We start from the raw sequence: 15106 nt of genomic DNA on the forward strand, positions 1-15106 counted from the left end.
TGGCATTCTTCAAACTGGCATCCCCTTTATATTAGTTGTATAGGCTATTTTTAATTATGAAGTTAAAACCGCCAATAGGTGCCGCCAAATCACCGTCTTAATGTACGAGTCATAGAAGCATTCATTCAACTGATTTGTTCAAAACGGCAGATTCGTTCTGGAACTAAGCAACTAGATCACTGAATCACAAATACGCATAACTCTTTCTGTGGCTTGTTTGGAACTATTGTCATTGGAGAAATAGAGCAAAAACAGAGAATATTTGGAATATTATGTCTAAAATGTCACATCACAATATTCACTCTTTGTTTACTGAACTGTTTTATAAAATCATTATCACATTTGCAATCGCGCCAATATTCTGGAAATATTTTTTAATATCATATGTTATAATTATAAAAATAACTCATACTAGGGCAATTTTTCCACCACATTTTGAATTTTGGGTGCATATTAATTCTGCTGGCATTTTGCCCCCAACCCCCTGATAACATCTAACCCTGCTTTAAGAGAAACATAAAACACGACAAAACATTAACAGTTTTCTATGTTGTTTTTTGTCATTGGAAAGAACGACATATTTGGCTTTAAAGTATGATTGGAATGAAATGTGGCAAATGTTATACAAAACATATGCCATCATTAATTATCATTTGAATATTGACAACATTAAGCTACATTTGAAAACATAATTGTGTATAAAGAGGCATGCTCTTTTGACCAATATTCTCTCTAGATTTAAAAATAGTCAAATTAACTATAACAAACAGGTTAAACAAGCCTTACTTTTAGACGTGGTGAATGAAGTTCGACTGTTCGAGCTTGTGATGGTCGTCCGATATCCCTTGCCAGTTATTATGCATGCAGCAAATCTTCTTGTATGAATATGGTCAGTTTTAGTGTTTATATCCAAAAAGAAACGATGCTGGGAGATGTTTTTGTATTTAGCGCGCTCACCGCGATGTATGTTTTTCCTGTGCTTGTGCAGCGTCACGCAATCGTGCAGAATCTGATGACTGGCGTCAATGGTTCCGTTGCTTTCATTTTGTTCATCAATTGATGTTGCGATGATTTATATAAAAATGTATATCAAGTCATTCTCGAGTCATACAGTTCAAGTCAAGTCAAGTCTCGAGTCATTGGATCTCAAGTCAAAGTCAAGTCGAGTCATTTTCTTTATTTAGTCAAGCAAGTCTCAAGTCCTTAAATTTGCGACTCGAGTCTGACTCGAGTCAAGTCATGTGACTCGAGTCCCCCATCTCTGGTATGTATGTATGCATGTATATATATGCATACATGCATACATACATACAAACAAACAAACAAACAAACAAATAAACACACACACACACAAAATAAACTTAATATTACAACTTTGCACACGCAAACCTAATTTTGCTAGTCATGAAGCTGTAACTCCATTGTTGATGCGCTTATCCCGTAACAGCGCTCTAAAACACGGTTGTACAAAGAATTCACAACATTCTTTTACAGTTGTGTTCTTATTTTAATTTGATGTAGACTATATTATAAACTTGCGCTGCACATGTAGCACTTAATAACTCTAATCATATTTCAAGCTATTCAAAACCATAATAGCGAACAGTGCGCATCTGAAGTGTCTCAGCTGAAGTAAATAATCCATTATTTATCGATCAAATTTTTCTTATCGGGCTGATAACGATAACATTAAAAATGAACATATATCAGCCAAAACCGACATGGTGACCGATATAGCATATTGTGCATCCCTAGTCCCTAATCATTTCATAACTGCCTAGTCATTGTCATTTTTAAATTTTATTTGAATTAAAATAACACTAATGTTACCTTTTTATAGATCTGGTCATAATGTCAGCCTCTTTATTTAAACAGGCTGTTACTTTTTTGTTATGTCTATCTATTTTACCAGTATTATTGCCATATTAAGGTAAAATGTTTGCCATATTAAGGTAAAAATAGAGCGAAAAAGTAATGAACAGTGTCCAAGCTTGCTGCTTCTTTTTTTTCTCTTTCTCCCTTCTGCACACGACCACCTTCCTTTCTGTTTCTCCCTGTAAAGAACGGCTTGCTGCGATGTGCAGAGTTTGTAAGTGAACTTGTTTGCCGTTAGCTTAGCGACTGTGCTGTGCTAACGGATTGTGATTGTTAGCATTATCATGATGCTAACAAAGCTCTGTTAAAGGGTCACGACACCCCCCTCTTTCAGCTCAAGTCTCGCTCACAATCTTTTTGAAAAATGCAACTTAATTGGGCGTGGTGGCTGTGAGAAGAAGGGAGGGGAGTGGGTGTGGTGTGGCACGGGAGGGGTAGAGGGGGGCTGTCATCGCCAGTGGCCCATGCATGCATATCGACTGTCACTAAAAATCAGTGGTAACACGTGAGGAAATGCTAGATTTTTTAATAGCTGGCAAAGTTATAGTCTAATGAAATACACTGATACCTTATAATTGTATTTAAAACATATAAATGCACATGTATATGTATAATTATGTCATTAGAAAATATATATTTGTTTATATAAACACTATAAATGCATATATTTGAAAATAAAAAAAAAATCGCTTAAAAAAAACCGTTCCATACATAGCCTAGATCTACGCGCCCCCTGAACCCACATAATAAAGATGGACAGTGACATAGAAATTTGCACAAATTAAGCATATGTTCCATACAATTGAGGTATTATCGAAATATCTAAATTACATTTTAGACACACACACACACCTCTGAAGCGATAGAAAAGTCCTCGGGACCGCATCACTAACAAGACGAAACTTGTATTGGTGTACAAGGCCGAAGTCCACCATTCTCCCGTTGAATGGTTGCTACACACACATAGTTTTGATGGCCAACCAACCGCCCGCAGTCAGAGTCTAGCCCTGGCAGCATCGCGAGGAAAGATGCACTGGAACTTTTGCACCACGAAAACAAACGCGCGTCCCATCATTGCCTCTCTCATCTACTACGCGATATCAGTTTGACATGTCTGTCATTGGAAAGATCCACGTGGTGTCATGAATAATTAATAGAAAGTGTCTTCTCATTGGATAAAAAACTCAGTCTCATTAATAATTATGAGACACCGATGAGTCATCAGAGTACTATAGTGCTCTGCTACGTCACAACCTGTGACGTGGACACGATGAAGATTTTAAACCAGGAAGACGAAAATAGCGTATAAAAACTAAAATTTAACCATTTTCCCCCTACTATTAAATCTAACAGATGCTAACTTTGTCTTCAATGGTGTTCAACACACATACCTCTGTTAAAATCTCAGAAATTTTGGTTTAGGGTGTCGTGACCCTTTAATTCTGTCTGCTCAAACACGCTTGGCTTGAGTTTCACCCTCTATCTCCATTCAGTGTACGTGCATGCTGCTGTAACACAGCCGACGAGAGGTTATAATAAGCCTACATGAAGATTTTATGTGAAACTTCAGCATGTTCTTGGCTATTTAGTTCAGTATTTAGTCAAATTATCTGCATTGTCCATTATTATGGTAAAAAATCATTGTATGTCACTGATTCTTGAGATAAGGGACAAAACATGTCCTACACACAACATGAAAAAATAATAATAATCTAAATAAAAGTAATTAAGTTACATCTGTAGGAAATCTATATACTCAGGGCATTCATTGCTTATATTTTAAAATAATTTATTTAGTATTATTTTAAAGGCATGCTCCATACTCGGAAGATGCATGCAATGTTACACATTGTGTTACATGTCACAATGTATAACTGCCAAACAAAGTATTTAAACATGCAACAAATTAAAAAAATATACACTTAAATTGAAGGGCAGAGATATGTAAGATATCAAACAATACAAAAAGTAAAACTTGAATTAAATTTTCCTTTCATTTTTGTCAATAGTTGTGAATTAAATCTTAGCATTTTTGTTGTTTATTAAGGCAGCTAAAACTGAGGGGGAAAATACTTCACTGTACAACACATGGTTGAGATGGTAAAAATATTCAATCTTGTCAACTCCGTCAGATGTCAACTCCGTCAGGCTTTATGTCTGAAGAGTTGACTTGTAAACTGATAGAGCTGACAAGAGCTCACAACAACTATTTATAAAGTGATATAATATACAGTACTGGTGAAAAGTTTGGAAACATTATTTCTAATGTTTTTGAAAGTAGTCTCTCATGCTCACCAAACCTGCAATAATATGATCAAAAATACAGAAAAAAAACAGTAATATTGTGAAATATTATTATTATTATTGTTTCCAACATAGATAATAACTGAGTATTAAATCTGCATATTAGAATGATTTACCTCTGTACAGATAAAACTTTGCCAATTTATCTGTACAGAGTCACCACGTGGCTACGCGGACGCAATAAATAATTCTGTATTATACATTTTTAAGGCCAGACAAGTAGTTTGTTGAGGGTTGATTTGTAAAGAAGGACTACACGTCTGCGCACATATATATTCAAACGCGCATACCTATGGACTGATGTGCGCATGTGCGTGACGTCGGTGTTTGCGCAGAAGTTTGTACAGAGATAACTGATAATCGTTTGCACCTTGCAACCTATTTCCGGGAGTGCGTTCTCGAACCACCGGGCACTGTTTTGTGCGAATGGGCGGCCGGAGCGTGTTGATGGTTTTCTGTTAGAATGGTGTCATGTTAGCGGCCCCTAAGTTAACAACTAATGATCTTCGCAATGGAAGTGAATCAATCAATCAAAACTAACTTTAGCTGGACAATAACTTTATCCTATAGCTGCTGTAAAGCCAAAACCAATTATCACTGTAAAGCTGCTTTGAAACAATTCATAGTAGCCGGGTTTCCACTGTCGGGCCAGGGCCGGGCCGTGCTAGTGCGTGCCAGGGCCAGTCGCGTTTCCACTGTCAGAATTAAAGCTGCAAGCAGCATTTACCGGGGTTCAAGCATTTAAGGCCTTTAAGCACATAAGCATTTAAGACATTAAGTTTTATTTAGAAAGCTTTTAACCACTGAAATAATAGATGGAAAAGTCCATTTACAGCAAATACAAGCAATTTACTATAGGAAATATATGGTTTTCAAAGTTTTTTAACAGTTATAGCGCCACCTATGGTCCGATCTACATGAAATTTTGCATGCTTGTTTAGAATATTATGGCACATATGTTCACCAATTTTCGTGAAGTTCTGAGTTTTCGTTTAGGATTTATAGGCTTTTGAGTGCATTTTGCCACACTCATTTTCTTTATGACCCAATTATACCCATGCGAAAAATGCAAAAGTTCAACTTTTTTTTGATAATTATTGATCTAGAGAGTCCAGAGAATTGTCCTAGACTCGTTTGGTTCCGATCGGGTGAAAAACCTAGGACTAGTTCGCAAAAGTAGGTTTTTACCATATTCGCGAATAATTAATGAACGGTTTGATTGACAGCAATGGTTCTTGAGGCAAAGTTGTTCTCCATGAGGAGGTCTATCAAATGATATGCATATTGTGGGGATATTTGTAACACCACGTGATTACGGAGCTGTAAAACTCGTTAGCGCCAACTAGTGGCTGATTTCTTAAATTCTTACAGGCCTCTAGGGCCATGAGTCGAACATGCCCATCGAGTTTCGTTCCGATCGGCCTCCGTTAACCTTGTCTAATAATTGCTCAAATTTATTGGGCAATGGCGGCCATGTTTTTTGAGATACGCCAATGTCCTCATAGACAAACATGGCACCTTGGACCAAGACACTGCATACCAATTTTCAAGTCAATCGGACTAACGGTCAGGTGGTTATAGGCCTTTTCATGTTTTTTTAATGTTATAGCGCCACCTAGTGTTCAATCATCGCGATTGTTTTACTCTGACCCCAAATTGAACTTATACAAATGTGTACCAAGTTTGGTGAAGATATCTCATTGACTTCTCGAGTTATAGCCATTTTAGTAAAATAGGCTCCTCCCACAACATTCGTTTTGCGCCCCCTAGCGACCATGAATCGAAATTTCAACTTTTTTTCGATAATTATTTATATTCAGACTCCAGAGAACATTTCTGCACTGGTTTGGTTCCGATCAGACGAAAAACCTAGGACTACTTTGCAAAAGTAGGTTTTCGACAAAATTCAAAATGGCGGAAAAATTTGCATACCAGAAATGAAATCGGAGATATACGTTTTGTTCTTCAGGGTTCCAGATTTCCAATGATATAAGACACTTGAGTCTATGACATACGGTCTAGGAGTTATGAGCAGTTTCACGCTTTTGGTCGCTATAGTGCCACCTATGGGCCAATCGGGGTCATACTCTCTGAACCTCTCCTCGATTTTTGTACTACCATTTGGCGAAGTTTCAAGTCTCCAGCACTTACGGTTTAGGCTGCACGATGCGTTTTACGGCAGAAGAAAAATAATAATAATTAAAGCTGCAAGCAGCATTTATCGGGGTTCAAGCAGTTAAGGCCTTTAAGGCATTTAAGCACAAAAGCATCAAAAGTTATTAAGATTTATTTAATAAGCATGTAACCACTGACATAATAGATGGAAAAGACCATTTACAGCCAATACAGGCAATTTACCATGTGATATATATGGTTTTAAAGCTTTTTAACAGTTATAGCGCCACCTATGGTCCGATCTCCATAGAATTGTTTACTGTGACCTCAAATTGAACCCATACACATGTGTACTGAGTTTGGTGAAGATATCTCATTTACTTCTTGAGTTATAGCCATTTTAGTAAAATAGGCTCCTCCCACAACAATTTAGCATATTCTAGTATTATTTACTATGATTCTAGCATAATTTGCCATATTCTAGCATAATTTACCATGATATACTACATTCTAGTATGATTTACCATTGTTTACTGTGATTCTAGCATGGATTACCATAGTTTATCATGATTTATCATAGTTTACCATGATTTATCATAGTTTACCATGATTTACCCTGTTCTAGCATAGTTTACCATGATTTACCATGTTCTAGCATGATTTACCATGATATACCACATTCTAACATGATTTACCATAGTTTATTATGATTTATCATGGCTTACCATGATTTACCCTGTTCTAGCATAGTTTACCATGATTTACCATGTTCTAGCATGATGTACCATGATATACCATGTTCTAGAATGATGTACCAGGATTGTAGTATGATTTACCTTGATACACCACATTCTAGTATTATTTATTATGATTTACCATGTTTTTAGTGTGATTTACCATGATTTACCACATTGCTAGCAATTATGTGAAGTATCAGTAAAAATGAAGTGATAAACTCTGACAAAATATGATTGTGCTACAATAGTAATTGTTATATAAGTGATTTTTTAGTGTTTTATTGTTATATAAGTGATTTTTAGTGTCTAATGAATGCAAAAGCATATGTGAGTAGACTTCATTAATAAGTAGAATGGCCAGCAGAGGGCAGTAGAAGACCACTTATTGGCTCACTTTCACTTTAAACTTCTTGATTTTCACCATTTTTCTGCACTAAAGCAAACCAGTTTTTCCATTTTAACTCCATAATGCATGTTTACACACACACACACACACACACACACACACACACACACACACACACACACACACACACACACACACACACACACACACAAAGACAAATGTTGTTGTTGTTTTTTCAATGCTATTGGGATATGTCATTATAAAAATATATTTGAATGGTCTATAAACATTTCACAAAGTCTTTGCAAGCTATTAATCAGATGATTCAGAATTTATTCAGAAACCTAAGACTACACACACACATTATGTTGTAGATGCAGACATTTGAAATGTATGATGTGATCAAACTGTCAATACTAATACTTTAACAGATGGATTTTGACTAAATGTAATTGTAAATGTTAAAATAGTGATTTTATAAAGTCTAAATATAAATTATAGAACAATATGACAAAATGACTATTTTGAACAGCAGGGGGCAGTAAAAAACCACTTATTGGCTTAATATGCCATTATAATCATATCATTTTCACCTTTTTAACTGTTATAGAGGCAAATTTTGTCAGATCTGTCTGAAAATTTTCATGCATGTTCAGAGTGATATTTCACATGTTCTGACTTGTTTTTAAGAAGGTCTGAGTCATTCATTAAAGAGATATAGGCTTTCGGGGACACTTGGTAAAGGCTACATTTTGAAGTGAACCTATTATAGCTATCCAAATGAAGTAGTTCAACTTTTTCTGACAATTATTGATCTAGTGAGTCCAGAGAATTGTATTGCACTAGTTTTGAACATTATGATATGAAAATTATATGATCAGAGATGGAAAAGACCATTTACAGCCAATACAGGCAGTTTACCATAGGAAATATATAGTTTTAAAGCCTTTTAACAGTTATAGCGCCAACTATGGTCCGATCTCCATGAAATTTTGCATGCTTGTTAATGATGTTATGTCACATAAGTTCACCAATTTTTGTGAAGTTCTGGGTTTTTATTTAGGATTTATAGGCTTTTAAATGTATTTTGCCACGCCCATTTTATAAATGATCCTATTACAGCCATCCAAATGCAAAAGTTCAACTTTTTTTTGATAATTATTGATCTAGAGAGTCCAGAGAATTGTCCTAGACTGGTCTGGTTCCGATCGGGCGAAAAACCTAGGACTAGTTCGCAAAAGTAGGTTTTTAACATAATTACGAATATTTACTGAATGGTTTGATTTACATTAGTGGTTCTAGAGGCAAAGTTGTTCAGCATGAGCAGATCTATCAAATGATATGCATTTGATATGTGTAACACCACGTGATTACAGAGCCATAAAACTCGTTAGCGCCAACTAGTGGCCGATTTCTTTTAAAATTCTTACAGACCTCCAGGGCCATGAGTCGAACATGCCCATCGAGTTTCGTTCCGATCGGCCTCCGTTAACCTTGTCTAATAGGTGCTCAACTTTATTGGCCAATGGCGGCCATGTTTTTTGAGATACACCAATGTCCTCATAGACATACATGGCACCTTGGACCAAGACACTGCATACCAATTTTCAAGTCAATCGGACTAACGGTCAGGTGGTTATAGCCTGTTTTATGTTTTTTTCATGTTATAGCGCCACCATGTGGCCGATCGCTGCGATTTTTTTACTGTGACCTCAGATTGACCTCCTACACATGTGTACCAAGTTTGGTGAAGTTTACTGAATTACTTCTTGAGTTATAACCATTTTAGTAAAATAGGCTCCTCCCACAACGTTTATTTTGCGCCCCCTAGCGACCATGAATCGAAATTTTAACTTTTTTTCGATAATTATTGATCTTCAGACTCCAGAGAACATTTCTGCACTGGTTTGGTTCCGATCGGACAAAAAACCACGGACTAGTTCGCAAAAGTAGATTTTTGACAAAATTCAAAATGGCGGAAAATCTATCATGACGGAAATAAAATCGGAGATATACGTTTTGTTCGTCAGGCGTCCAGCTTTCCAATGATATAAGACACTTGAGTCTGCGACATACGGTCTAGGAGTTATCAGCAGTTTCGCGCTTTTGGTCGCTATAGCGCCACCTATGGGCCAATCGGGGTCATAATCTCTGAACCTCTCCTCGATTTTTGTACTACCATCTGGCAAAGTTTCAATGCTCTAGCCCTTACGGTTTGGGCTGCACGATGCGTTTTACGGCAGAAGAATAATAATAATAATAATAATTAAAGCTGCAAGCAGCATTTATCGGGGTTCAAGCATTTAAGGCCTTTAAGCACATAAGCATTTAAGACATTAAAGGGATACTCCACTTTTTTCGGAAATAAGCTCATTTTACATCTCCCCCAGAGTTAAACAGTTGAGTTTTACCGTTTTAGAATCCATTCAGCCGAACTCCGGGTCTGACGGTACCACTTTTAGCATAGCTTAGCACAGATCATTGATTCTGATGAGTCCAGTAGCATTTCTTTCAAAATGACCAAAGAGTTTCAATATTTTTCCTATTTAAAACTTGACTCTTCTGTAGTTAAACCGTGTACTAAGATCGACGGAAAATGAAAAGTTGCGATTTTCTAAGCCTATATGGCTAGGAACTACTCTCATTCCAGCGTAATAATCAAGGAACTGTGTGGCCGTAACATGGGTGCAGCAGGCGTAATGATATGACGCAGCGCCTGAAAATAGTCCCCAGCTCGGTAACTTCTTCCAACGTGACCGGGACTAAGTTTGTCTAACCTATTAGACCTATTTTCAGGCGCTGCGTCATATCACTACGCCTGCTGCACTCATGGTACAGCCGCACAGTTCCTTGATTATTACGCCGGAATGAGAGTAGTTCCTAGTCATATAGGCTTAGAAAATCGCAACTTTTCATTTTCCGTCGATCTTAGTACACGGTTTAACTACAGAAGAGTCAAGTTTTAAATAGGAAAAATATTGAAACTCTTTGGTCATTTTGAAAGAAATGCTACTGGACTCATCAGAATCAATGATCTGTGCTAAGCTATGCTAAAAGTGGTACTGTCAGACCCGGAGTTCGGCTGAATGGATTCTAAAACGGTAAAACTCAACTGTTTAACTCTGGGGGAGATGTAAAATGAGCATATTTCCGAAAAAAGTGGAGTATCCCTTTAAGTTTTATTTGTAAAGCTTTTAACCACTGAAATAATAGATGGAAAAGACCATTTACAGCCAAAACAGGCAATTTACCATAGGAAATATATGGTTTTCAAAGCTTTTTAACAGTTATAGCGCCACCTATCGTACGATCTTCATGAAATTTTACATGCTTGTTTAGACTGTTATGGTACATATGCTCACCAATTTTTGTGAAGTTCTGAGTTTTCGTTTAGGATTTATAGGCTTTTAAATGCATTTTGCCACGCCCATTTTCATTATGACCCAATATACCCATGCGAAAAATGCTAAAGTTGAACTTTTTTTTGATAATTATTGATCTAGAGAGTCCAGAGAATTACCCTAGACTGGTCTTGTTCCGATCGGGCAAAAAACCTAGGACTAGTTCGCAAAAGTAGGTTTTTAACATAATTGCGAATATTTAATGAACGGTTTGATTGACAGCAATGGTTCTTGAGGCAAAGTTGTTCAGCATGAGCAGATCTATCAAATGATATGCATTTTGTGACAATAAGTGTAACACCACGTGATTACAGAGCCATAAAACTCGTTAGCGCCAACTAGTGGCCGATTTCTTTCAAAATTCTTACAGACCTCTAGGGCCATGAGTTGAACATGCCCATCGAGTTTCGTTCCGATCGGCCTCCGTTAACCTTGTCTAATAGGTGCTCAAATTTCATTGGTCGATGGCGGCCATGTTTTTCGAGATACGCCAATGTCCTCATAGACATACATGGCACCTTGGACCAAGACACTGCATACCAATTTTCAAGTCAATCGGACAAACGGTCACGTGGTCATAGCCCTTTTCATGTTTTTTTCATGTTATAGCGCCACCTAGTGATCAATCGTCGCAATTTTTTTACTATGACCCCAGATTGAACTCATACACATGTGTACCAAGTTTGGTGAAGATATCTCATTTTCTTTTCGAGTTATAGCCATTTTAGTAAAATAGGCTCCTCCCACAACATTAATTTATCACCCCCTAGCGACCAGGAATCGAAATTTCGACTTTTTTTCGATAATTATTTATCTTCAGACTCCAAAGAACATTTCTGCACTGGTTTGGTTCCGATCGGGCGAAAAACCAGGGACTAGTTCGCAAAAGTAGGTTTTCGACAAAATTCAAAATGGCGGAAAATCTATCATGGCGGAAATAAAATCGGAGATATACGTTTTGTTCGTCAGGCGTCCAGCTTTCCAATGATATAAGACACTTGAGTCTATGACTTACGGTCTAGGAGTTATGAGCAGTTTCACGCTTTTGGTTGCTATAGCGCCACCTATGGGCCAATCGGTGTCATAATTTGATAACCTCTCCTCGATTTTTGTACTACCATCTGGCAAAGTTTCAAAGCTCCAGCTCTTACGGTTTGGGCTGCACGATGCGTTTTACGGCAGAAGAAAAATAATAATAATAATAATAATTAAAGCTGCAAGCAGCATTTATCGGGGTTCAAGCATTTAAGGCCTTTAAGCACATAAGCATTTAAGACATTACGTTTTATTTAACAAGCTTTTAACCACTGAAATTATAGATGGAAAAATCCATTTACAGCCAATATAGGCAATTTACCATAGGAAATATGTAGTTTTCAAACCTTTTTGCCAGTTATAGCGCCACCTATGGTCCGATCTACATGAAATTTTGCATGCTTGTTTAGAATGTTATGGCACATATGCTCACCCATTTTCGTGAAGTTCTGAGTTTTCGTTTAGGATTTATAGGCTTCTGAGTGCATTTTGCCACGCCCATTTTCTTTATGACCCAATTATACCCATGCGAAAAATGCAAAAGTTCAACTTTTTTTCGATAATTATTGATCTAGAGAGTCCAGAGAATTGTCCTAGACTGGTCTGGTTCTGATCGGGCGAAAAACCAGGGACTAGTTCGCAAAAGTAGGTTTTTAACATATTCATGAATATTTAATGAACAGTTTGATTGACAGTGATGGTTCTTGAGGCAAAGTTGTTCAGCATGAGCAGATCTATCAGATGATATGCATTTTGTGATGATAAGTGTAACACCACGTGATTACAGAGCCTTAAAACTCGTTAGCGCCAACTAGTGGCCGATTTCTTTCAAAATTCTTACAGACCTCTAGGGGCTTGAGCCGAACATGCCCATCGAGTTTCGCTCCGATCGGACTTCGTTAACGGTGCTCAAACCTCATTGGCCAATGGCGGCCATGTTTTTCGAGATACGCCAATATCCTTTTAGACATACATGGCCCCTTGGGCCAAGACACTGCATACCAAATTTCAAGTCATTCGGAAAAACGGTCAGTTGTCTATATGTTTTTATTTGTTTTATAGCGCCACCATGTGGCCAATCGACGCAATTTTTTTACTGTGACCTCAGATTGACCTCTTACACATGTGTACCAAGTTTGGTGAAGTTTACTTAATTACTTCTTGAGTTATAGCCATTTTAGTAAAATAGGCTCCTCCCACAACGTTAATTTTGCACCCCCTAGCGACCGTTAATCGAAATTTCAACTTTTTTTCGATAATTATTGATCTTCAGACTCCAGAGAACAATTCCGCACTGGTTTGGTTGCGATCGGGCGAAAAACCAGGGACTAGTTCGCAAAAGTAGGTTTTTGACAAAATTCAAAATGGCGAAAAATCTATCATGGCGGAAATGAAATCGGAGATATACGTTTTTTTCTTCAGGAGCTCTGGATTTCAATGATATAAGACACTTGAAGCTACGCCTTACGGTCTGGGAGTTCTGAGCAGTTTTGCGCTTTTGATTGCTATAGCGCCACCTATGGGCCGATTGGGCTGAGTCCGTGTATCTGAGTAGCGAGCAATAGTACTACCATCTGGCAAAGTTTCAAGTCTCTAGGTCTTACGGTTTGGGCTGCACGATGCGTTTTATGGCGGAAAAATAATAATAATAAAAATCAGGACGATTACAATAGGGTTTCAGCACTTCGTGCTTGAACCCCTAAAAATCAGCACAATTACAATAGGGTTTCAGCATTTCATGCTTGAACCCCTAATTAAAGCTGCAAGCAGCATTTATCGGGGTTCAAGCAGTTAAGGCCTTTAAGGCCTTTAAGCACAAAAGCATCAAAAGTTATTAAGATTTATTTAGCAAGCATGTAACCACTGACATAATAGATGAAAAAGACCATTTCAGCCAATACAGGCAATGTACCATAGGAAATATATGGTTTTAAAGCTTTTTAACAGTTATTGCGCCATCTATGGTCCGATCTCCATAGAATTGTTTTCTGTGACCTCAAATTGAACCCATACACATGTGTACTGAGTTTGGTGAAGATATCTCATTTACTTCTTGAGTTATAGCCATTATAGTAAAATAGGCTCCTCCCACAACAATTTACCACATTCTAGTATTATTTACTATGATTCTAGCATGATTTACCATACTTTATCATGATTTACCATGATATACTACATTCTAGTATGATTTACCATTGTTTACTGTGATTCTAGCGTGGTTTACCATAGTTTATCATGATTTATCATAGTTTACCATGATTCATCATAGTTTACCATGATTTACCCTGTTCTAGCATAGTTTACCATGATTTACCATGTTCTAGCATGATTTACAATGATATACCATATTCTAACATGATTTACCATAGTTTATCATGATTTATCATGGCTTACCATGATTTACCCTGTTCTAGCATAGTTTACCATGATTTACCATGTTCTAGCATGATGTATCATGATATACCACGTTCTAGAATGATGTATCAGGATTCTAGTATAATTTACCTTGATACACCACATTCTAGTATTATTTACTATGATTTACCATGTTTTAGCGTGATTTACCATGATTTACCACATTGCTAGCAATTATGTGAAGTATCAATACAAATGAAGTGATAAACTCTGACAAAATATGATTGTCCTTCAATAGTAATTGTTATATTCTTATCATGTTCACCTTTTTAACTGTTATAGAGGCCAATTTTGTCCGATCTGTCTGAAAATGTTCATGCATGTTCAGAGTGATATTTCACATGTTCTGACTTGTTTTTAAGAAGGTCTGAGCATCTTAAAATATATAAGCTTTCGGGGACACTTGGTCAAGGCCACATTTTGAAGTGACCCTATTATAGCCATCCAAATGAAGTAGTTCAACTTTGTCTGATAATTACTGATCTAGAAAGTCCAGAGAATTGTACTGCACTAGTTTTGAACATTATTATATGAAAATTATATGATCATAGATGGAAAAGACCATTTACAGCCAATACAGGCAATGTACCAAAGGAAATATATGGTTTTAAAGCTTTTTAACAATTATAGCGCCACCTATGGTCTGATCTCCATAAAATTTTGCATGCTTGTTAATGATGTTATGTCAGATATGTTCACCAATTTTTGTGAAGTTCTGAGTTTTTATTTAGGATTTATAGGCTTTTTAATGTATTTTGCCACACCTATTTTATAAATGACCCTATTACAGCCATCCAAATGCAAAAGTTCTACTTTTTTCCGATAATTATTGATCTAGAGAGTCCAGAGAATTGTCCTAGACTGGTTTGGTTCCGATC

General features: G+C 36.9%; 1 protein-coding gene across 3 annotated transcripts in view; it reads left to right on the forward strand.

The window, feature by feature from the left end:
* Positions 1 to 15106, forward strand: part of LOC307165543 (SEC14-like protein 1) — a 291727-nt gene that overhangs the window by 234924 nt on the left and 41697 nt on the right. The window contains exon 16 of one of the 3 annotated variants that reach the window (XM_079883248.1): positions 2063 to 2089. The exons of the other annotated variants lie outside the window; for them this stretch is intronic. Coding sequence (XP_079739374.1) covers positions 2063 to 2089 — 27 coding nt within the window. The remainder of the gene's footprint in view (positions 1 to 2062; positions 2090 to 15106) is intronic. 3 annotated transcript variants of the gene reach the window in all.

Source organism: Squalius cephalus, assembly GCF_949319135.1.
Source record: "Squalius cephalus genome assembly, chromosome: 10".
Lineage (NCBI taxonomy): Eukaryota > Metazoa > Chordata > Actinopteri > Cypriniformes > Leuciscidae > Squalius > Squalius cephalus.